Source organism: Haliotis rubra, unplaced genomic scaffold, assembly GCF_003918875.1.
Source record: "Haliotis rubra isolate DU_JTF1 unplaced genomic scaffold, ASM391887v1 Scf756, whole genome shotgun sequence".
Taxonomy (NCBI): Eukaryota; Metazoa; Mollusca; class Gastropoda; order Lepetellida; family Haliotidae; genus Haliotis; species Haliotis rubra.
Genome location: NW_025767475.1, coordinates 176,060 through 199,310, shown reverse-complemented (window position 1 = coordinate 199,310; position 23,251 = coordinate 176,060). Strand labels below are relative to the sequence as shown.

The 23,251-nt window shown below is 37.8% G+C and overlaps 1 protein-coding gene and 1 long non-coding RNA gene across 2 annotated transcripts; both read right to left on the bottom strand.

Annotated features, from left to right (window-relative positions):
• Nucleotides 1-1,000: 1,000 nt before the first annotated feature.
• Nucleotides 1,001-2,042, bottom strand: LOC124260234. Its single transcript, XR_006894031.1, has 2 exons — nucleotides 1,978-2,042; nucleotides 1,001-1,166 (listed from the first exon to the last, which is right to left on the bottom strand). It is a non-coding gene; the product is annotated as an uncharacterized LOC124260234 (long non-coding RNA).
• An 812-nt stretch (nucleotides 2,043-2,854) lies between these two features.
• On the bottom strand, nucleotides 2,855-23,040 carry LOC124260232 (monocarboxylate transporter 12-like). Its single transcript, XM_046694489.1, has 2 exons — nucleotides 22,845-23,040; nucleotides 2,855-3,699 (listed from the first exon to the last, which is right to left on the bottom strand). The coding sequence occupies exons 1-2, from the start codon at nucleotides 23,038-23,040 to the stop codon at nucleotides 2,855-2,857; spliced, it is 1,041 nt and encodes a 346-aa protein (XP_046550445.1).
• Between the last annotated feature and the right edge of the window lie 211 nt (nucleotides 23,041-23,251).

Genomic DNA, 23,251 nt, shown 5'->3' with positions numbered 1-23,251 from the left:
CTGTAAGCCATTAAAAACGCAATTGGTATTTGTTGTCCTGAAACTTACACAAGTTCTATTGAAGATTTTTTCCTGCGATACAGAGGATGTAGGGATAAAAGGCTGTTATTCTGGCCCATTTCGAGTTCGAGTCCCGGAGCATTCCTCTCACATGAACTGTGATACTTAAAACTCGTTTTCTCGTAAACACAACCACATTCATGAAACACGTTGTGCACATGCAGTACCTGCACCCAGGCCCTGTAAAAGCACAAGGAATTGTGGAACTCAATCACTTTGAGAAAATGCCACACTTGACACAAGACGAAAGGAATCAGTGTGAGTAAAAAAAGAATGAATGTCAAATTGCGTTTTTAATGGCTTACAGTATATGTCCTGTAGGGAAACACGTCTACTTGAAATGAAAATATACACAAAAAGCTTACGCCATAATGTGAATGTATGTAGTTCAAGCATATGTTGCATTGTCGAAAGCAATATAAAACAGCTTACGGCAGTAGCTACACAAATTATATTAATTATCCTCTTCCATTGTTGTGATGTCACAATATACCAGATGTCACAGTAGATGTGCTTGTGGATGCTGATTAATGACAACGCCGTCCTGGCGAATGTTTCAAAGTTCACTTAAAAATAACCGAACGCATGAATACTAGCAACCATATGCGACAGATCATTTAAATCGGCATGTGTGTGGTGCTTAATTAATGTCCCAGCTAAACTAGAGCGTTCTGTAAACAACTTAATCTGGGCCAGACAATCCTATGATTTATATATGGGAGCAACGCCCACTTGCTTTGGGTTTACGATAACTAGTCCCAAATCCACGTCGCTGAAGATGAATCTATCTCTGACAACCAAGAAAACCAGGGTAGTAGAGATATAATGACATAATTACTTAACTTTTTTCATCTTACGTAAACTACGTTCACACTTGGAAAGGAAACACATTAGCTTGTACAGTATATCGTACGCTGCTTGCAAGAAGTGTATACGCAGATTGTGGAAAATGTGTAATTCCATTTATTGCTCCTCTGTACCCGATAGTACGGCAGTGTGTTCCTCCTCATAAACTGCCACGCCCATTTCCCGGTCACTTGTTGTACTTGGTCTCTTACAGATCGCTATACCCAGAGACAGAAGACTTCCCATCACGATAGCGCTACCTGAAACAATTTAACACATCAGCTACATACTGCTATGAACATGTACATGTTAATATATGGGCCGCAAATTACCATCGTTGAGGCAAGATGTGCTTTGATCTTTCTGCAAACACCTCGTTTTTCGTTAATACGTTCATATACCTTTGTGTCAAAATGGACATCGAAATTTAGCATAAATGATTGAAAGGCCATGTGACTTATCATGAAGGACGAGGTCTGTTTTGGTCTTTGTTTCTGTTTGTTGTTTAAGGCCGCGCCCAGCAATATCCCAGCTATATGACGGCGGTCTGCAAATAGTCGAGTCTGGACCAGACAATCCAGGGCCTAGATTTTCGAAGCTCCCCTAGCGCTAAGATAGTCGTAAGTGCTATACATTTACATTAACTTACGACTATCTTAGCGCTAAGAGAGCTTCGAAAATCTAGGCCCTGTGTAAATGGGACACGATGATAAGTTTCACCCAGGTCAGTAACCATGACCACCCGATCCCGTTAGTCACCTCTTACGACCAACATGGGTTGCTGAAGATCAATTCTAACCAGGATCTTCAGATGCCAGTCCTGTTGGCTTCAATACATTGAAGGGGCATACGGGTTTATTCAGCAGAATTAATAATTATAATTTTCCTTGACGCCCACTTCACATTGTGTGTCATATCATGAATGGACCTCTGAGTGAGAACAGATTATGATTATGATTTTTATTACGGTAATTCATAAACTCACTAGTCTGCTCTGACAAGCAGTCGAATATTCATTAATCAATCAGTAAACACAAACAATAAAACGTATATATTTAGGAATCTGCTTACCGCAACAGGCAAAGCTAACGTCGTAGCTCCCAGATACTTCCATGATATATCCTGCAAACGATTTGAAATATTAATAAAGAGTGAGTATGGCTTTACGCCGCATTATGCCGTATTCCTGTGATATCACGGCTGGGGACACCAGAAATGGTCTTTGTAAACAGACGTGTTGTTGACAAGCGACGATACTTCTTCAGAGTATCAACAGACAGACGGGCGCTATTCTATACTTCAGACCCTAGGCCCAAACAATTATAAAGGTGATAATTATGTACATGATGAAACATGGCTGGACATTATGCTAATTTATTATGTAATTACATGATATTGTCACCTATCAGTCTTAAATGTTTCAGTTATTGGTGTGTTAATCATATAATTTGACTAGCAGCTTCTGCTCACTTGGCAATATGTGTAACATGTAGTTCCATTTCAACATACTCGAAGTCCCTTGCATGCTTGTTGAAAAACAAAGGTTTGGCGACCAGATTCAACTGCAAATCTGAAGATGTTGCGCCGAGCAGATGTCATTACTTTCTGCAGATAAGGGAGATGTTCACTGGTTCAGTGAGTTTTAACATTAGGGAGAGATAACCTATAAATGCAAGAAAAGCACTTGAAAGTTATTTATTTGTATTTCGTTATCTGTGTCCAGAATCAATGACACATTCTAGAAATGTTGATATTCCTTTTATTTGAATCGAAACAATGTAGCCGTGTTAAGCAAGCTCACTCACCCACTCTTTCGTGACATAATGTGAAATCCATTTAACATCCTAATACAATAATGTGTGACGTCATAATACGAGTAATATTTAAACAATTCAGTATGTCGGCGTGTTTCTACAGGGTTCTATCACCTGCGACATATAACGCATGTTTACCTACCTGCAAAAGGAGGTCCGAGAAGTAATCCAAGGCCACCAATGAAATTCACCACTCCATATCCGGTCGCCAGTTGTTTTACTCCCACTAGGTCAACAATGATAGGTTTCACTAGCGCCATCGGCCCACCACTGAAGATGCCGTACAAGCTACTAAACACAAACTGTCGCGTCAAGGAACTCGAGAGAAGGGGGCACAGCATGAGCAGGACACCGGCTACACCTACCATACCCGTGTGTAGCATGAAGACGCCTATTGCTGGATCGGTACCAGCAAACCCTGCCAACACCCGCGCTATTATACTAGTAACGCCTATTGCTGTGAACAACATGGCGGAATTCTGTTGGCTAGTTCCTTTAGACTCCGCAAAGTTAGTTAAATGTACATAGATGATTGATTCTCCAAATCCCCAAAATGTATAGGAAAGGACGTACAGCATAAAGCTCAAATTAAACACAAGTGACCACGTGTCTCTGACTGTTGAACGTAAACGTTGTACGTAGCTTATTCTGACTTCTGACTGCACGTCTACTTCTTGATCCACAAGATTTCGGGTGACGTCTCCCGACGTCTCCTTCGACTTTGTTCCTGTATGTTGCTCATGCGGCGAAGGTCTGAACAACATACCACACACACACGCATTAGCTCCTATTCCTCCTAGTACAAGAAACGTCCCGCTCAGTCCGAACGTGTCAAGGAGGGCTCTCGCTATAGGAGCACCCATGAGCAGCCCCGCCCCTCCTCCTGACATCTGTAGACCCGAGGCAAGGGGAAGGTATTTGTCGAAATAGTGGCAAATGATCACCGCTGAGGACACGTCCATCAACGCAGATCCTATTGCTGGAACACATACACCACACGTAAACACAACTGTATGTGATTTGTTTGTTTGTTGTTTAACATAGCACAGAGCTAAATGACGGGTCATGTGGATAACTGAGTCTGTACCAGACGATTCAGTGATAGACATCACAAGTATCGTTCGACGCAGTTGGGATTAGATGACAGGCATCAACAATTCAGCGAGCCTCACCAGAAAATCCCGTTAGAATCAATTCGGGACAAGCATGTGTTGCTGAAGACCAGTTCTAACAGGGTCTCCACAGGTAAAGGGCACAAGAAAAAAAATGTAGATTTCCAAAAATTTCCAATTTGGAAATATCATATTTCCAAAAATTTCCAATTTGGAAATATCATATTTCCAAAAATTTCCAAAATTGGAAAGATGATGTTTCCAAGGCTTGGAAACTTTTGGAAATTTAGGAAGGATTTTAGCACTACTTCTTTCAATTTCTCCTTTTTCTCAAGGATCCCCGGCCCATGGGTGTATATACTGAACTATTTCACGAATCTTTTGATCTGTTAGATTTCTTATTGTTGATATACATAATGTATCTTGCATGTGACATGTTTATTCATGAAAACTGCAGGAATAAGCCATATTTTCATATTATCCCTTTGTGCTTGATATCAATGCAACTGCGTCTCACGCTTGAAGTGATACATTTTTTAAAGTTGCGATTATGTTTAGATTAAGTGTTTACTATTCGCCGTCCTATGCGACCAACTAGGAACCAATTCTATATATTAGTTTAACTTCACTCATCTGCATTCTTCTTGTTCTATGTGTCAAAAATTGATATTGACTGTTCTATTTACCGCTTGTATGACGAGCATTTTCAAAAGTCAGTTTCAAGTGTATGTTTTAGTTGTTATCCACAAAAGCGCAAATATGTTTAATTTTTCCCCCCTCTCAATGTTCGTATGAATACAAATTCCATACACCTACGCTATATGGACTATATAGCAGTGTACAGATATACTGACTGACTGAGTGTATTACATGCCATAAAAGTGAACCCGTGCCATGGCGTAATGGGGTATTCCCGTGAAGTAGGATTTTGTTATTACAGTATAATCTCGCCTCATGTTGCGTCGGTGTTGTTATACGGGATTAAGACACTGGGTGCTATAAAATTCTGAACTTGTTTTGAAATATGATCGAATTTACTGAGTTAATTTACTGAGTTTAGCTCACTGAGATTATAATGATACTGATTCATGTGTTCACTCAACGTCTACGGGGATGATACGTTCTACGTCTCGCCAAAGTTATTGATTAATCTACTAATCTACTAATATCTAACAAGTGCTAGAGTTTTGGGTGACCCTCGTAGGGTCAGTAATAAGTTGAAATAGGTCATACATGATTTGCAAATTATGTATCTTATTATTACTTGGCGTGTTGGTATAGCAGAGTTAAGAAGATAGTTGAAAAGGCCCTCCAAATGATAGTTGAGATATATTTCACATGATATGTTTCATCTTGTGATGATTAATTGTGGCAACACCAAATATATTATGTCATGAAAATGTCAAATATCAGTTTAGGCTTATTTCATTTCTTTACCCCTTCAACTTTTCGTATCAACCTTGTGCCTGTTAAAACATTAACTGGCCTTTGTTCGAGATCACCAGTTCTTGGAGGTAATCACCCTATGTTTTTACAATTCTGCTTCATGGGAACTAACCGTAGTAGAATACATTCTCCAACACCTGTCACAAGGGAGAGGCCATTTGAGTTTGTGCAATTTGCGTATTCACGAAAATCACGTGAACTTGTCAATAGAAAATTGGTTGTGTTGTCCAAACATGTGCGGATTGAAGCAAATACTCAAATGAATTCCCTTTTTACTGAATCATAAGTGTATCTAGATTAATTTGATCATTTACAAGAAGTACGTTACAGAATGTTTTAATAAAACATTCATTATAGATCAAGAGAAATCAGCCCACAAGCTGACAGATGATTCCAGAGACAAATATACATTTGAAAGATTCCAGTTTAGACAAGACATTAATTTCATAATAAGCCAGCCAATAGACTTTATGTTAATATCCCAGTTACAGTTATTTTGAAGGGTCAAGTCTAGATGCTTGTGATTATCTATGTCTTGAATTATCACACCGCTCATTGTAAGGTCAGGTTGGATGCTTCTGTTAAGTTTTCTACTAAACTGTAAAATAGGTTTGTCGCTGTGGTGACAATTATATACGTTTGAAAATGTTAAAACCTGCAATGAGAACACGACGCCACGCCAATAGCAACTCCATGCTTGTTTGATAGGTATTCCTGTCGATGCATAGAGAACGGTTCCCATATTCATTCTTGTATCATTATCGAGATAAAGGGTAGGTTAGACATTTGGGTCAAGGTAAAAATCGTTTGATGTTTGATGTTTTGACAACGGTGTGGTTTTAAGGGATTCTACAAGATGAAAAAACGTGTTCACTCAAGGAAAGAAATAAGACATGTATACCAGACTACCAGTATGAGATTGAATCCATGTTATTGAGTTCACACAGTCACTTTGATTTATAAATTAGTTCACTCAATTAATAAGTTGTGAGTTATTTATTTTCTCGCAGAAACTTGCTATAAGAATTTTGGAAATGACAGTTTTCACCATTATTTCCACAAATTCAGTTATGGTAAATGCACAGTTAGACTAGAAGTTTCTTCCTACTTTTCGTGGTTGAAGATATCTATGTGTAAATGGTTACCGGTATATGTTCATTCTAAACAAGAGAGAAGGAGAGAATGGATCTCATGGAGATGCAGTCAGAAAGACTGCAGAGCAACAGTCTCAACATTGAACGACATAATGTCTAAAATTCCTGGCCCGCGTTTCACAAAAAGCCTCCTAAATTTAGGAGGTTGTAGACCCTACGACCTTGTTTACGACCCTCTTCCGACCTCCTTTACGACCGTTTCACAAAGACGTCATATCCATGTCGTACGACGCGGTCCTAAATCCATGTCGTACATTGTATAAGAGGTACTTTGTTGCATAGCAACGCATAAAGCGAGACCGAACGGGCACCTGCTTATCTTGTTATTCTCAAAGTTTTTCAAAATAGAAAAACAGTTTGAATAACAATGCAAATGTTATGTTTTTAATTCAATGTACAGGTTATCTTATGGTAAAAAAATATCAATAAATGAATTATTTTGGATTCTCTCACTAAATTTCATTGAAAATTACAAGATAAAATGTATAAATCATTTCCATTAATATTATCAGTTTTACTTTTAAAGTTTGAATTAAATCGCTGTCCATTAACTTGTTCATATGAAACTGCAATATTAGTCCCAATATTGCACACTATAGGACCTAAAGTCAATGTTGCAGTTATGGCTACGCTTGATCTACTAACACTTGTGTAAAGGTTTAAAACGTGGTGTGATACTCTAAATGTGTCAATTTCTTTTGTAACTTTTATTCAAACAATCAAAAACTTTCAAAGAATAAAAACGTATACCCTGTATCTGAATGATACGCAAAATATACATCATAGTACTGAAAGTATGTAATCAGAAGGATAGGACGATTGTGTTTACTTTTTTTTCATCCCACCTTCACCTCAAAGATATTGCCTATTATCACCCACGTGGTCAACGTATGGGTAGTTGCATATTAATATCGTACGTCACACGAGTGTCGTATCGCGTTGACCTGTGTCGTACCGACTTGACCTGAAATTCTAACGATTTGATTGGATAACCGATGACCTCTCAATTAGGTCACATTCTGACGTAACTATTTTTCATTCATAACAAACACGTGAATTCATTCATTCTACAACTTAAATGCATTGTGGGAATGTAAACATTGCGAACGTTGCCGTGTCGCTGTTTAATTGTGAGTCGAACTGAGACATTATATCTGTCGAAAAACATAAACGCAATGTTTCCACCAGTGATGTTAGCCGAATGAAGCAGCTGGAAACCAAGAAACGAGGTGCAACGGAGTAGTTTACTGTAGGAGGCTGTACGAGGCGATGACAACTGACATGCATCGTGACGTCGGTTACCATGGCAGTGACGTCATTAGTGTGACGTCATGCAAATATTGTACTACAGTACAAAACTCTTCCGCAACCTCTTTATGAAACCGGTTTCGGTTTGAAACCAAAAACATAACAAAAATACGCTATTTTGTCAATTTAAATGCATGTAAGACGTGGGTAATAAATAAAATACCACACTCGGTCTCATTACAAACGAATTATACGAAACTCGTGACCTTCCTATGTTATCTGACCTCGCTTTCGCTCGGTCAGATACCATAGGAAGGACACTCGTTTCGTATAATTCGTATGTAATGAGACCTCGTGTAGTATTCTCTATATATGTAGTACTACAACAATGTTGACGTGTGACATCACAACCGATGACCGATTTCTTACAAAATGGCGGCTTCGCTGACAAGGGTACACAGGATTTTGCGAGGACTCTTCCCTTGCTTCAGGGATCGTTTGTACATAAATATGAAATGTAAGTAATCAGTGTGACTCTGACTATCTGTGTATTGTTATATGTTTTCTTTGTAAGTAAGAGAAGAAGCCAGAAATGCTGATAATTACCGTTGTCGTTCTGCGTGATTTTGCGTCTGTTATGGCGTCACGCTGCACGGAAACTTTGACAATTTCTTATGAAGTATCAAATCAAATCATTGCATTGTATCTATTTTTAATTTCCTCTTTCTTGCTATGATACTCTTTCCATACATATTCTAAAGGTATTGAGCCATTGCAAGCAATGAGTAGCCGGTGCTGCTACGCAGTATAAATCGAATCTTTCTTTGTTTACATTTCAAACTACAGTAGCGCAGTCTTCCGAGCACAGCGTTTGTTTTCACACCAATATCCAGTTGGTATTGGTAACAAAGACCAACTGTGATTTGATTATAAAATGTATGGGGAATTCATTGATGCATTTGTCGCAGCTGACTATGAAATATACGTGATGTAATAGGCGTCTCAATACCGGCCTTTGCGAGACGTGATTTTGCAAACACTATCCAATAAGGCGGAAAGCGCACTTCGGCGTTCGTGTAAGTATATTTTCGAAAACATCCAAACCGATTCTAGGTTCATCGGCAGCGTTTCAGATTATCGTTAGTGATATCATGAAAAACTGATTTCAGTTATCATTAATATGTTATTTTTGAAATTCAGTACTCCCAGTAGTTATCCGATTTTCACATTTGAAAACATACTGTCTACACTGTACAGCAAATAATGCTGTGAATCGTGATTTCGTATTGTGTATAAAATGGCGACATTTACGATGAAGCCTACTAGTATTTTGAAAGGTTATTTAAGCACTTTAGCTTTGTCTTTAGCTTTGTCAAAACTGTGAAGTATATTTGTGTGCCTGATATATTTAGAATTTTATTGGACTTCAAAGTGAGGGTTGAAGAGGAAGGACATATGTCCCTGTGGCACCCAGGGGTTTTTAATCAAGTCCAGATACACGGCCAGAGCACTAGCGGTGTCGCGGAGTATTCTTAACACACTAGCTCGGGATACTCCATGGAGATCCCTGATTTCACTGAGGAAAATCCCTTTTGCCAAATACCTCTGTGTACACAACACTTGCAGGGAGGTCGGAAGAGCATGTGAACGCCTTGTTCAGTTGAGGCTCTAATTTTCTGCACAGTTAGAAAACAACATGAGTGTCGAGCACGTTCGACCTGTCTCAAAATTTCTCAGGTCTTCTTTGTTAGCGCGTTTTAATCACTTGCAGTGCCATAATCGTTGACGCCATCTTTGTAGTGTTTACGACCTCCTAAAGCATTTACGCAGGTCAATCGGGGTCCTAAATTTTGGGCTGTTTACGACACAGTGTAAATATACGAGGTGTTTGTGAAACAGGGTAAAAAAGTAAGAGGTGGTCTACGACCTGCTGTACGAGGTCGTACCGGTAAGAGGGCTTTGTGAAACGGGCCCCTGGAGACCACAGCCACGGACCAGTACACAACGAAGTCAAGGAAAATCAAATCTCAAATAGATTGTAACAAAATGAGGAATATTTTTTAAAAAAAGGTAAGAAGTATTCCTAACGTTATGTTAAAGGTCACATGCAACGTAAAACACAACTTTGCAGATTCTGATACCTCTCGGTATGGACTTACCGAAACAAATCATCAAAAATGCAAATTCAACTTATAAAGTTGAAAAATAACGCGATGAAAAAAAACGCACGAAGTCGGAGTTCAAAAGATTCACTAATTTTCCCCAGCGCTTGGGGGAAAAGTGGTTTCAACAGCTGGGCTGCGCTCATAGCACATGCGCAGTGAAATAGGTTCGCGCAGCGGGTTGTCCGGTGAATACTCGGTGAAGGCTTTGGTGTGAGCTATTTTTTTAATGTTTTGTTGATATTTCACAGGCGCGAGCTTTTTATGTTATACCAGTAGATTACCGATTTAACTGTTTATATAATTTCATTTGTCTATTTCACCACACGTTCTTCTTACCGAGTCACTTTCTCAGTTCGATACTTAAAAGCAATGTCATTATTTAGCGTTGACAGAATATCTAACTGTGACACAGATATGTCGTTGTCACAGACAAAACTCAGTGTCGGTTTTATTGACACCTATGTGTCTGCCTGCCTGTCTGCTAATGACAATATTCAATACACAACTTCGATCACTGACCACATGCAATTTGAACTTAACACCTATCAGGCTATACACCATAAACAAAACGCATTGATTTATGGCCCGAGTTCGGTCTCTGTCACATTATGTAATTAGACAGACAGGCAGTTGTGATACTTGCACACATGTCATGTTATGATGTCTGTTGATTGCAAATTGTTATACACAAGAAAATGAGCATGTATTTACGGTTCATTGCCGGGAATGCTAAAATCGTTACGCTTCTCGGTTCAATGAGCGTAGCCTTCGCGGTACTTGCAATGGCTGTGAAAGTTATGTGAGTATGAGTATGCCCCGTTCTTACCGCTCTGCCTTCTCCAAATTCAGATCAAGTACTGCTTCTCTGCATTTGGAAACCGGCAGATATACAAATGTGAATGTGAATGAGAGGGTATGTTTTCAGTGCAGTGAGAGTGTTGAGGATGAAACGTTCTGTTGTATTGCCCTATGTATGATGATTTGCGTGAAAGTTTATATGAAAATGTCTGTTTTAGCTATCCCAACTTCTTAGATCTTTGTGATGATGATAAATTAGTTTTACTTTTTAAACACCATGTATATTTCAGTGCCAAAACCTGCTTTTATATCTTGCAAAGAAGAAAACATATTTTATACGGATAAATTTTATACTGTATGTACCTATATAATTATTTATTATTTAGTATTTATAATGTATTAATACATTAGTCTCTCATAACCCTTAAAGGGTGGCTCACTTATATGCTATATTTTATAAATATATTTATATATGTATTTAATGTGAGGTGAGACTGAAATAAAATATCTGTCTGTCTGCAATGTTATGGTTAAATGAACAAGGGGCGCCTCACTCGGAGGCTCTGACAAATTACAAAGAAAACAGGATTAACGCTCTTTAATTTGGGCACATACAAAAATATTAATACAGCTATACGTTTTCATTTTCAGTATACATTTTCTTGAATTCGACATTAAATTGTCATTATCCATAGTAAATCACATTTCTGTCAATCTACGTCGAGCTTAAGACAATTTGAGAAGTTCAGACACGTGGTCTGTGTAGGCGATGTCCCCGATGATGTTGTTCACAAGGCCCTTCAGGATTAACTTGACTCTAACCTGCGCACCTGCCATCACGAATATGTGTACGATAGTTCGGTGTCAGTTTGCAACTTAAATATTATAGCAATGTTTTTCGAATTAAATACATCTGAAATAAAAACGCCACTTAAATACAGGTCTAAACAAGCGAAGAAGATAAAGATGCCTGCTACATATTGAAGTTGGAAGATACCATAATGTACCTAGGGAAGAAATAATATGTGTCCATTGTTTATCTTTAAATCTTAATCGAATAGAAGACTGGTACTCTATTATAACAATGTTTTGAAAAGAAATGTATCTACTCCAGGCATGGATTATGCTTCCCGGCACCGTATCTTTAGCTTTGGCGGTACTCCCCTAATTAGCTCTCCTGGGAAATCCGAAATATACATTTTAGCCTTCCCGGGACATCTGAAAAACACATTTTAGCCTTCCCGGTACGACACCGTATTTACAAAACCTAACATCTCTATATATACACACACACAATGAGCCGTGAAGGCATCGGCAAATGAACCAGCCGTTACACTTGAGTGCACACCCACCCGCTCTGACTGGGTTCGGTATCCCGGCTGCTTCGTTTCTAGGGAACTAAACCCAAGTACAAAATTTGCACTTTTGATTTGCGATTGTACGCTTTTAATTTTGTTTATATGTTTTTTCATAATCAGCAATGTATATTATATGCCATAAATAAGTGATAACTGTGTTTTAATTATGTTTGATTTTTGGTTGCATGTGACCTTTAAGTAATCCACTCCTTTGATGATCTCCTAGGTGCATTATCGCGATAATGACATCGCGAGATATCGAACGAGCCTACAGCTCAGGAGGAACAGAAATCGTGACAATTGTTGTGAAAATGAAAGCTATATGTTCTCACAATCTGCTGTCATTTAATTTTGTCACCTGCTTTGCCTAGCCTCCGAGTGGGCCTAGGGACAAATGCCACCCGGACAAAAGCCACCCGGACAAATGCCACCTAGGACAAATGCCACCCAAATAAAAATAAAAACCACCAACACAATAACATTTTTAAAAAGTCAACATTACTATGAAATCAAAATTTTACATGAAAATCAACTTTTTTATCAAAGTGAATATATTTTTTTAAGAACCCAAATTATTCATCAAAGTCTACATAATTTTACAACAAAATCAACATTAAAATCAATATGGGTGGTAATTGTCCTCTCTGTAATGGTAAAATAACTGGGTGGCATTTGTCCTGGTGGCTTTTGTCCTGCTCCCCTTCCGAGTTACAACTTGTTTTCATAGACGATTCTGTCGTAATTGCCTGGTGTCGCTTGGCCTTATTTGTTCGAGCCAGCCGCTAGTGATAGTGAAATCTATGATCAGCCTCGCTCATCTCGGTTACGGTTAATTACTTCAACCTAAACAGTGCGACATTAGGAAGGGTGGAAGCCCATCAGATGCCGTTAATTTCCTCGGTAGTTCTTGTCTGATTGTATTAAAGTATCAAAGCAGTGTGGGTCTTGCAGGTTTTCTAATGCCTGGATGGTATAATGACTGATCATAATTGATCCCATTTCTGTGGGTTTTTTACCTCGATATTATTCACGTCATTTAAAAAAAATGACGTATAATATTAAAAAATGACATTTGATCTATTTGAATCCGTAAACTAAACAACCCCACTTTGCCATTGCTAGAAGACTCTGAAAATTTACTTAGGTGAATAGGTACATACAGTTTTAGCACACAGCAAATGCTTATGTGTATTTCTTATGCAACAATGAAGTTCTGTCCGTATTCTCAAAATAGTGTCGGCCCATAGGTTTTCACATGCAATACAGCAATTTAATACTCCCTTGTTGTAACCCGTGTTAGGTGGTATAAACCTACACATGTTATTTGTCATCATTCACTTGATGGTCAGTTAATGAATTTAAAACAGGTATAATTAGTGGTAACCCCACTTGATAACCCGACAAAGGTTCCCATTTGGCATTTCTTGTGTCTGGAGTAAATACTCAACATTATAAACATCGATCAAAGGATTAACCGATAACACGCTGATTGATTAATTACTTTTTATTTTACACAGAAGATTTGTCAAAGGTAGTGTTCATGTATGTAGATTTACTAATCTATACTGAATACACTCTGTCGTGTCGGTGTCTGCGTAAAACAACTTCCTTCTTTCAAAGGATTAACCGCCAAGACATTGATTGATTGCTCATTATTGGCTAACTAAATTACTTTTTTGTAAAGAATGGTGGACATTATGCGATTAGTTCCCGGGTATGCTATCTTGGGTGATCAATGAGACTATATACCAATGTGAAATACCTGAAACGATATATCACTTTTCGTAAACATGTATTAGATGTATCATTTGGAACAGCTGCAGGTGAATGGCATATCACTCGTTTTTGTGGATATTGATGGATACATTCCTCGAACAAAGTAATAGCCTGACATTGTTCTTATAACTCTTATCTGTTTTAATTTTAATAATTGCATTTTGTTTTTATTCATTTGTCGTGGCATTCAACAGAATCATTGTTTTCGTCGTGAAGTAATGAGACAGACAACATACACTAGGGCGTGTGTGCGAATTATGATTTACATGGGCAAACTATAAAATGTCTAGATATTACAGTTATAAGTATAGGCAGATCGCCTGATTTTTATTTAGTTTCAAAATGCATACAAGTATGATAATAAACTAATTAGGATTATAAGACCAAATATAAAGACGTACGTTGACTAGTATCTACATACTGGTGAGTGGACGTTAACCACGTGAATGTAGCAAGAAATTTATTGCGCAGTATTGTCACTTCGACCCCCACCTCGCTTCCGAGGAAGAAATCGTTATGTTACAAGTTGTGTCATGCCAAATCCTGTTGGCCATGATTCAAATACATATTTAACTACGAGTAGAAAGTAGTTTTGATTTTCTAACTTGATGAAAACAAACCATATTCTCATTAATTCTTCAACAGACTTTAGCCCGTGATGTTACGATTATTAAAAATGGCAGCGCCCTGTTGCGAACATCCGCCAGTCTGAGAATAAATGCTATTTAGGTTTGTTTTCACCGAGTTACAAAATCAAAACTACTTTCTACTGGTAGTAAAATATGTATTTGATTGATGGCCAATAGGATTTTGCATGACATATCTTATAACATAACAATTTCTCTCGTGGAAGCGAGGTGGGTGTCAATATAACACTACTTACAATATTATTGTCACTTCCACGACAACCTCGCTTCCGAGAAAGAAATCGTTATGCTTCAAGTTGTGTCATGGAAAATCTTTTTGGTCATCAATCATATATTTATTGTACTACAACTAGTAAGTAGTTTTGATTCTTTAACTTCCGCGAAGCGATCTGAACACATTTAAGATATCGTTCCAAGCTTCCACAACGCTCGCTTCGCACTCACAAACATAACCCATTTAGCACGAACTACGGGGTCCGGTGGAAATAAGTGCATGGTGACACCATCACTCGACCCCCCTAGGAGGGCAACGCAACGATTGACGGCAACGCAACGATTCGTTTTGCTTTGAGTAAGTTTCGTTGTTCAGACCATCCTTTAATGTTGGAATATGGGCGAAAAGTAAATATAAAACAACATGAGCGATTCTGCCCTCTGTGTATTGTACTTACCATTGAATCAGAGTACCAATTCTTTATTGAATGTTCATTTTACTGTGATCTGAGAAACAGCCTGCTCCCAATACTACATAAATAATCCATGTGAAACTAAATTTATCAACTTATTATTATCTTGCTAAGTTTATATTTCTTGTCCAAGATATTTTTATGGATTAAACTTCTTTTTTAATTTATAATTAAATTAAAAAAGAAGTTTAATCCATAAAAATATCTTGGACATCAATGTACAACTTCTAAATGCCACTGAAAGACTTTATATTTCTTGCATTGACAAAAAGAGCGAAGTTTTTGAATATAGAGTATAAGATTAAATGAGACATTGTACATGTTAGCATACAGCTTAATATTATCTATGGCGCTGGATTGTATTGTCATCTTTATAATTGTATAACGGGTCGGTGGCCCTTGTACGAAATAACTCTCACTCACTAGATATATGCTTACGATGACACATACTTAAACTAAACGTGACAAAATTCACTTTTCACCCAAAACATTGAACATTTAAAATGTGTTCACCACTGCAATTTCGACTAGTCAAGTCGATAATCCTTTCGTTAATCCCTTAAACAATCATTACTAAAACAACACCAAACATCAAAGACTACCGCCAGTCGCCATAACGCCCCCCCATGAAACACTTATGCCGCCCCCATGCCACTATAGCAATGGTGTCAGCCCGATCTGTCGACAAATGAAAAATAGGATGTTGCTAACCGTCGACAAAACAAAAAACCCGGAGTGTCGACATCGCGTGGTCAACATACCGTGACGGTCTTAATTAATGAAAGAGAATGTTTGCTTAGTGGTTTGCAAGTGGCTATGGTGGCTACAGCTATGCTCGTATCATGAGTAAATGAATTAAGTTGATTAAAGAGAATGTCTTTTTAACAATTTGCAAGAGAATTAAGGTTGCAAAAAACAGACTATTATTTTACGTTATGCGAGTGGAAGGATTACCATTTTGGAGTTTAACATGCAACAACATCCGGAAAGATGGGAGTAGAAGGATTATCGAAATGCTGTTGTAAACATTTAGCATTTGGGTATATATAATAGATCATGGATATGTTATTACCACTGTCAAAATGGCAAATGCTATGGTGCGGGTTACATTGATTGACAACATTCAAAGAGGTCAGAATCTTTACCACAATGGAGTCAAGTAGAGAGTCAACAGACGCAGAGCCCAGAAAACATACTGGAGATGTACAGATGCAACCTGTCCATCATTGCTGCAGACGCATCACTAGGTGAAAAGGCGACACAGCTGATGGATTACGTTACTACCACCTTGGTAGAAGGTCCATGGACACTGCCAACTTGGAATCATTTTGAAAATGATGGACACAGAACTAACAATAATTTGGAAGGTTGGCACAACAAAATCAACAAGTATGCCATGAAGACACATCCGAATGTATTTGAGGTTGTGCGAATGCTACAAAAAGAACAGTCATCTACTGAAGTAAAAATTCAGCAGATCCAAGGTGAGCAGAGAGATCCCGTCCGTAGACGTCGCTACCGAATCATCGACGCTAGGATTCGATCCTTGAAGGCCGACCTTCTTGCCGACAGACTTACTGACTTACATTACACAGACCATGTGTCACAGTTGCTTCATCTTGGCTGAACATTCAGATTACTTTAGTGCAGATATTAAGGAGTTTTGGCAAGAAGAAATAACTGGACTCATCTTTTATATATTTATTTCTTATACACCTGCAGAAATCACTTATTTATATAAAACACACACACAAATATATTGTGTGAGCTTTATGAAATATATATACAAATATGTTATATTGTGTGACATATGATGCATGTTATATTGACTGAATAAATATATTGTCTACTATATATATCACACTCTGTTTTAATTGGTTTGTTAATCTCGAGAACACTGGGAGTGAAGTCACTCATGTAGAACATCACCTCCCTTTTCCCGGACTGTCGACAAGTAATTTGGACGGATTATTTCTTGTTGTCGACAGTCCGAACCCTAGCAATTAGCCCATGCAGAACGATAACTTACCATCACCCACCAGTTATCTCCCCTTGCGGATATTTCCAAAATTGGAAATTTTTGGAAACATCATCTTTCCAAAATTGGAAATGTCTTGGAAACATCATCTTTCCAAAATTGGAAATGTCTAGGAAACATCATCTTTCCAAGACATTTCCAAGCTTGTAAATGTGGATTTTTTTTCCAGTGGGGAGAAAATTGGAATACAAACAATAATATAGTGTAGTGACTACAAAGAAGTACTAATTTTACAATAAATAAAGGTAAATTATAAAAATCTGTCAGCAAAGGACAGTAAAACAACTAGTATATCACCGATTTCAATTTAAAACTAGTACTTAACATTAAAACATTTTAACTATAGATAACAATACAATATAAAAACAGGCTATATATTGCCAACAACTGAAGTTAGATCACCATGCTAGGGACCATGGGGACTTAAAACAATAATATAACAAGTATTTCACCCACTATATAAGAAATGGCCACATCAAAAAGAAATTATATGTGCACCTGTGAATTGTTTCAGTAATGCCAAATCGATATAAATCGTAAGTAGATTTGACGTGATGGCCATTCTATAATTAAAAAAACCCGGTGATGTAGTGAATATTCTGGTCATAATCGATGTTCAGTAACCCATGCTTGTCGTAAGAGGTGACTAACGGGATCAGGTTCGCTGATTGGTTGACACAAGGCATCGTATCCCAGTAGCGTAAATCGATGCTAATGCTGTTCACCGCGGGATTGGCTGGGTCAGACTCGATTATTGATAGAACGCCACCATATAGCGGGAATAGTGCGGGGCTTCAACAGCACACCAACCAACCATCCAATTGAATTAATTTTACGAATTATATTTCAGCACCCAAATATTTCAACAAGTGACCTTTTACCTGCAAACAGTCCATAAGACACAATCACCCCGTCTACGGACTTGGCGAAGAAAACAGCCATCATGCCCACCAGAAAGTAACTAATGCAATTGAAACGTATTCGAAAACTACATTATATAAAGTTCCATATCATGTTGTATTCCTCAAACGCTCCTAATTCTCGCACTTAGATTCAAGATTATTACACTTGACTCCAATAACTTATAGCAAGTATATAAGTAAGTTCGACACAACAACTTAGACACTAAATAGTAGTACATTCTAACAACTAATTACTGTTTGACCACAATATGATGACATACTTCAGTAAAAAATCTGAATGTTAACAGAGTCGACAATTTGTGATTAGTCAATAAATATCAGATGCAGAGGACGAGTGATTTAAGGGGATTTTTCACATGTTTGAAAGTCAAAGAAAGAGATTTGCAATATTCCTGAAACAAACATGATCATTCGTATTACTGATACCTGTGACGGGTAAGTCTGATCTATCCGATTGAAGGTTTTCAACAAGGACTTTCGCTGTACAGATCTGACTTGTTGCCATCTATGCCTCATTGAGCCTTTAAAGCCCTTTGCAAAATATGTTACGATCATAAAAATTAAAAGCGACACCACCACCACCGACTGAACTGTTTATGGAATAGCAGCACTTCTAAACGTGTGAATGATGTTTAGAAATACTAATGTTATGTGCAAGTAACGAAACATTACAGAAACAACCTGTTACCACATTCATGGAACACCACCTTCCATCGTTGGAGACAAACCTCGAGGTCGTATTATGTCATAACAGTTTTCCAAATTCACAATTGGATTGGCATTTTGCCATGTCATCACTGCAAGAGGTTGGACAAATTGAAACTTGATAGCACCGACTGTATTTTCCACATTGAGTGAGAAAGTGAGTTAAAATTTATCGTCACATCGGCAATGTTTCAGCCATATCGTGACGAGAACAATTAATTTTATACATAGTAATTAATGATAAATTGTAAAAACAATACTGTCAACGAAGGACAGTAGAATAACTAGATTATCACAGATTCGAAATTAAAACTAGTAACTTAATCTAAAACAGTTTAGCTATAGATGACAATACCAGGTAAAAACAGGCTATATACTGCCAACAACTGAAAGTAGATCACCATACTAACGACCATGGGGACTTACAGTACATTTGCTTCCTGCATGGACCCGAGCTGGATTTACACCATCCCGTCAGCTATTAGCAAGTTTAGATAATCTAGCAACAAATTACACGAACATATATACTATGATTGAAAAAAAAGAGAGTTTAAATTTACTTTGAATGTTTTGGGACTTATGTATCCTCTCAGGAGGACAATTTATAGTACTTTAACCCCCCTTGAGGATACAGCCACTAACAATCTGAGTTATTAATTCCAACTTCCAATCATTAAATATTTATCTATTTACAAATCAGTTAACAAATCTAATTCTTTTAAAAATGCAAAAATTAAATGAGAACTTATATTATTAAAAAATTCCTTCATAGCTCGTGATTTGAAATAGATATCCCTTGTGGTGAAATATTCAACACAGTCAAGCAGGACATGCTTGACCGTGATTCTTTCATCACAAGGGATACAAAACGGAGGATCCTCACCTTTCAATAGTTACTCATGAGTATATCTTGTGTGGCCAATACGACATCGTCGTATGATGACCTCTTCAAATCTGGACTGGCAACCCAGGATTCATGTAACTGATAGTTGGTATTATTTCATGTAATTTATTAATACCTACTTGGGTGTCCCGCTTCATTTGCATCAGATCACGGATGTAAGTTCTAATGCTAGCTTTGTAATCAGAAGTGGTGTCACAGATTTGTTGAGTGCTGATTTGGCAGCAAAATCGGCCATTGTGTTCCTAGAAATGCCAACGTGGCTCTGTAACCAACAGAGGACGATGTCGTAGTAGCAAGATCATTATGTAATTCAATAATTTCGATTAAAAGTGGATGTTTGCAAGAAAGATTTTTGGTAGCCTGAAGGCAAGAAAGAGAATCGGAGTGGATTATGTATTGTTTATATTTAGGGTGTTTATTAATATATTTTATGGCCGTTAATATTGCGTTAGCTTCTGCTGTGAAAATAGAGCTGTTATCAGGAAATCTATTGATTTAGAACCAATGACAGTGGCACAAGCTACTGCTCCACCATCCTTGGACCCATCTGTAAATAAGGATTTGTATGTATTATATGTCTTCCTTAATTGACTAAAGTATTGTTTATACTGTAATTCATTAGTTTCTGATTTTTCAAACGTGGTTAATGTTAGGTCAACATACGGCCTAACCAATTGCCAAGTAGGAGAAGAAAGCAAACGGGAAGGAGATATATTTTCTAGCTCAATGCCAGCAGTAGAAAGACAAGGTTTGACTCGTAATCCAAGAAGTTTAACACGAGAAGACTTTTCATTGTATAGATCCTCATATAGAGGATTGAAAACACAGTTAAATGCAGAATTTGACTCATTCGAATATTGTTTTGTTGTATACTGCAATGATAATTTTATACGACGTTGGTTAAGGGATGGCTCATCGGCCTCGACGTTGAGACTGTCAACAGGAGAAGTTCTAAAGGACCCAAGACATAGTCTTAGACCCTTGGTGGTGGACAAAATCTAATAGTTTTAGGTTGCTTTTGCAGGCTCCACCATAAACGATGGAACCATAATCAAGTCTGGAACGGACCAGTGATCGATATAGATGTAGGAGGTAGCTTGATCCCCTCCCCACTGTCAACGACTTTCAACAAATCAAGTGCCTTCAGGCATTTAGTTTTAAGGGATTTAATATGTGGTAGAAACGTTAAATGTGAGTCTAAAGTAATACCCAAGAACTTGGCCTCGTTCACAACTTTGATGGGCGTGCCATTTAGAGATAGTTCAGGGTCTTTATGCGGTTTGTATTTACGGCAGAACTGTATACAATTAGTTTTGGATTTAGAAAATGTAGAGCCGTTTTCAAGACACCATTTAGTTATTTTGTTTAAACACAACTGCAGTTGCCGTTCAATAGTATGCATATTTCTACTACAACAAGTTTTATTAAAATCATTCACAAAAGGTAATCCATCAATTGAATCATTTGGAACCTTGGATAAACTGTTGATCTTGATACTAAACAATGTGACAGACAAAATACTGCCTTGCGGGACACCCTGATCCTGATTGTAATGGTCAGACAGGGTTGAACCCACTCGGACTTGAAATTGCCTGTCATTTAAAAAGTTGCATTTAAATTGAGGCAAACGGCCTCGTAATCAAAAGCCATGCAAATCTCTTAAAATCCCATGCTTCCATATCGTGTCGTATGCTTTTCCTTAATCGAAATAGATAGACACTGCATGTTGTTTATTATTTATGGCATTCTTAACAAAATATTCTAAACGCACTAAATGATCCATAATACCTCTGTTTTTACGGAAACCACATTGTATATCTGTTATTGGGTTATTGGTTTCCAAGTACCAAATAAGTCGATTATTTATCATGCGTTCCATGGTCTTGCAAACGCAGTTGTTAGTGAAATTGGCCTATAATTGGAAGGATCAATATAGATACGTCCAGGTTTAGGGATGGGAACAATTATAGCATCACGCCACGAGGAAGGAAAGTTTCCATATGTCCAAATATCATGAAAAATATGTAAGAGCGTCTCTAAACATGATTCTTGTAATCTCATGTATCGAAAATGTTTCGTAGTAATCTTCCCCATTATCTGAATTGAAATTAATAGCTTTCTTTTCTTGCTTTTGTTTATATTTTTGGAATTCAGGTACATAATTAGATGAGGAATGTTTGGCCAATGTCTCAGCAATATTTGATTTATTAGTCAATACTTGGTTCCCATCTTTCAGATGGGGAATAGGTAGCAAAAGTAATGTAAGTCCCCATGGTTCCTAGTATGGTGATCTACCTTCAGTTGTTGGCGATCTATAGCCCGTTTTTATATTGTATTGTCTTCGTAAATAAAATAGTTTTACATGTTCATGCTAGTTTTAGACTCCATCTGTGATACTCTAGTTATTTTACAGCCCTTCGATGACTGATTATAAAGCACCTTTAATTAATTGATTATGTTACAAATTTCTCGTCACTATATGGCTGAAATATTGCCGAGGTGACGTTAAATATTAACTCACTCACTCAGATGGTGAATACTAGATTTCGAGCCCTTACCCTTGATTTTCTGGATCATATTCCACACCTTTGTGTGCGCGAATAAACTTTTGATACGTGGTTTCGCCAAGAGTGGCGTTTACTTTGCTTGAAAGTACGTCGTGCTTTAGCGTTTAAAATTTAAAATTTATCTAACTTGTGGACCATAGGATGGCGACGGAAATAATGCTCGGCTTTCTTCCGTGCCTTCCTAGCATGTTTGCAATCAGCGTTAAACCATGGTTTTCGTACGTGTGGAATTGCAGAGGACTTCGGGATACACACGTCAGCCATGTTATTTAGTTTATCTGAAAAACAGTTTATGGCATCAGGAATATCATTAAAAAGTTCATGTTGTACTTTTTCAGCAGAGAGAGTTTCATATAAAGGCCAGTTAGCCTTTTTTAAAATTCCATCTCGATGATGGAGGAACATCAGACGGTTTCACGGGTTTTAATATTGTTGTGGAAATGGTCACTTCCACAGATATCGTCGTGGACTGATCCAATAGGTTGGAGTCTGTAATAGATATTTTCCACAATGAAGGTACAAGAAAAGATGAACTCAACTTGAAACAGATACGTGTCAGCATAGAGCACCTTTCCACCCTAGTATTAATTCACTTACCTGTAAACATATAAGTCCCATACAAGGTGGACCCCACCCACGATGTCTTGAACACACCTTCCTTCATCGTCTCCAGTAGGCCTATGGTGACCACGGCTGGTGAATAGTAAACGATGCCACAGATGACCAGTTGTAGCCAACTGCTGACCAGGACCACCCACGCATACCCTCTGTCTGTGTTCTTGTGTAGGGCCATTTCCAGCAACACCAGTTAGTGGCACATCTACAAAGCACATCGATCAAAATGCCACACCGGTACATATAATTGCGTTTTTTCTGCAATATATATTGATTATTGAGCTGTACCAGTATTATCCAACATAACACTGTTACACTCAGTAACAACAAAACACATTCAAGATCAATATTGGGACACGCTGCTTCATGTGCACGGCAGCTCGGCGACA

Bases quoted from the DNA above. Each gene is read 5' to 3' on its own strand.
- LOC124260232 (XM_046694489.1), bottom strand. From the start codon at position 23,040: ATGGCCCTACACAAGAACACAGACAGAGGGTATGCGTGGGTGGTCCTG. The intron at 3,700-22,844 runs GTAAGTGAATTA...TATGTGTTCCAG, and splicing joins TGGGACTTATATGTTTACAG to CAATAGGATCTGCGTTGATG.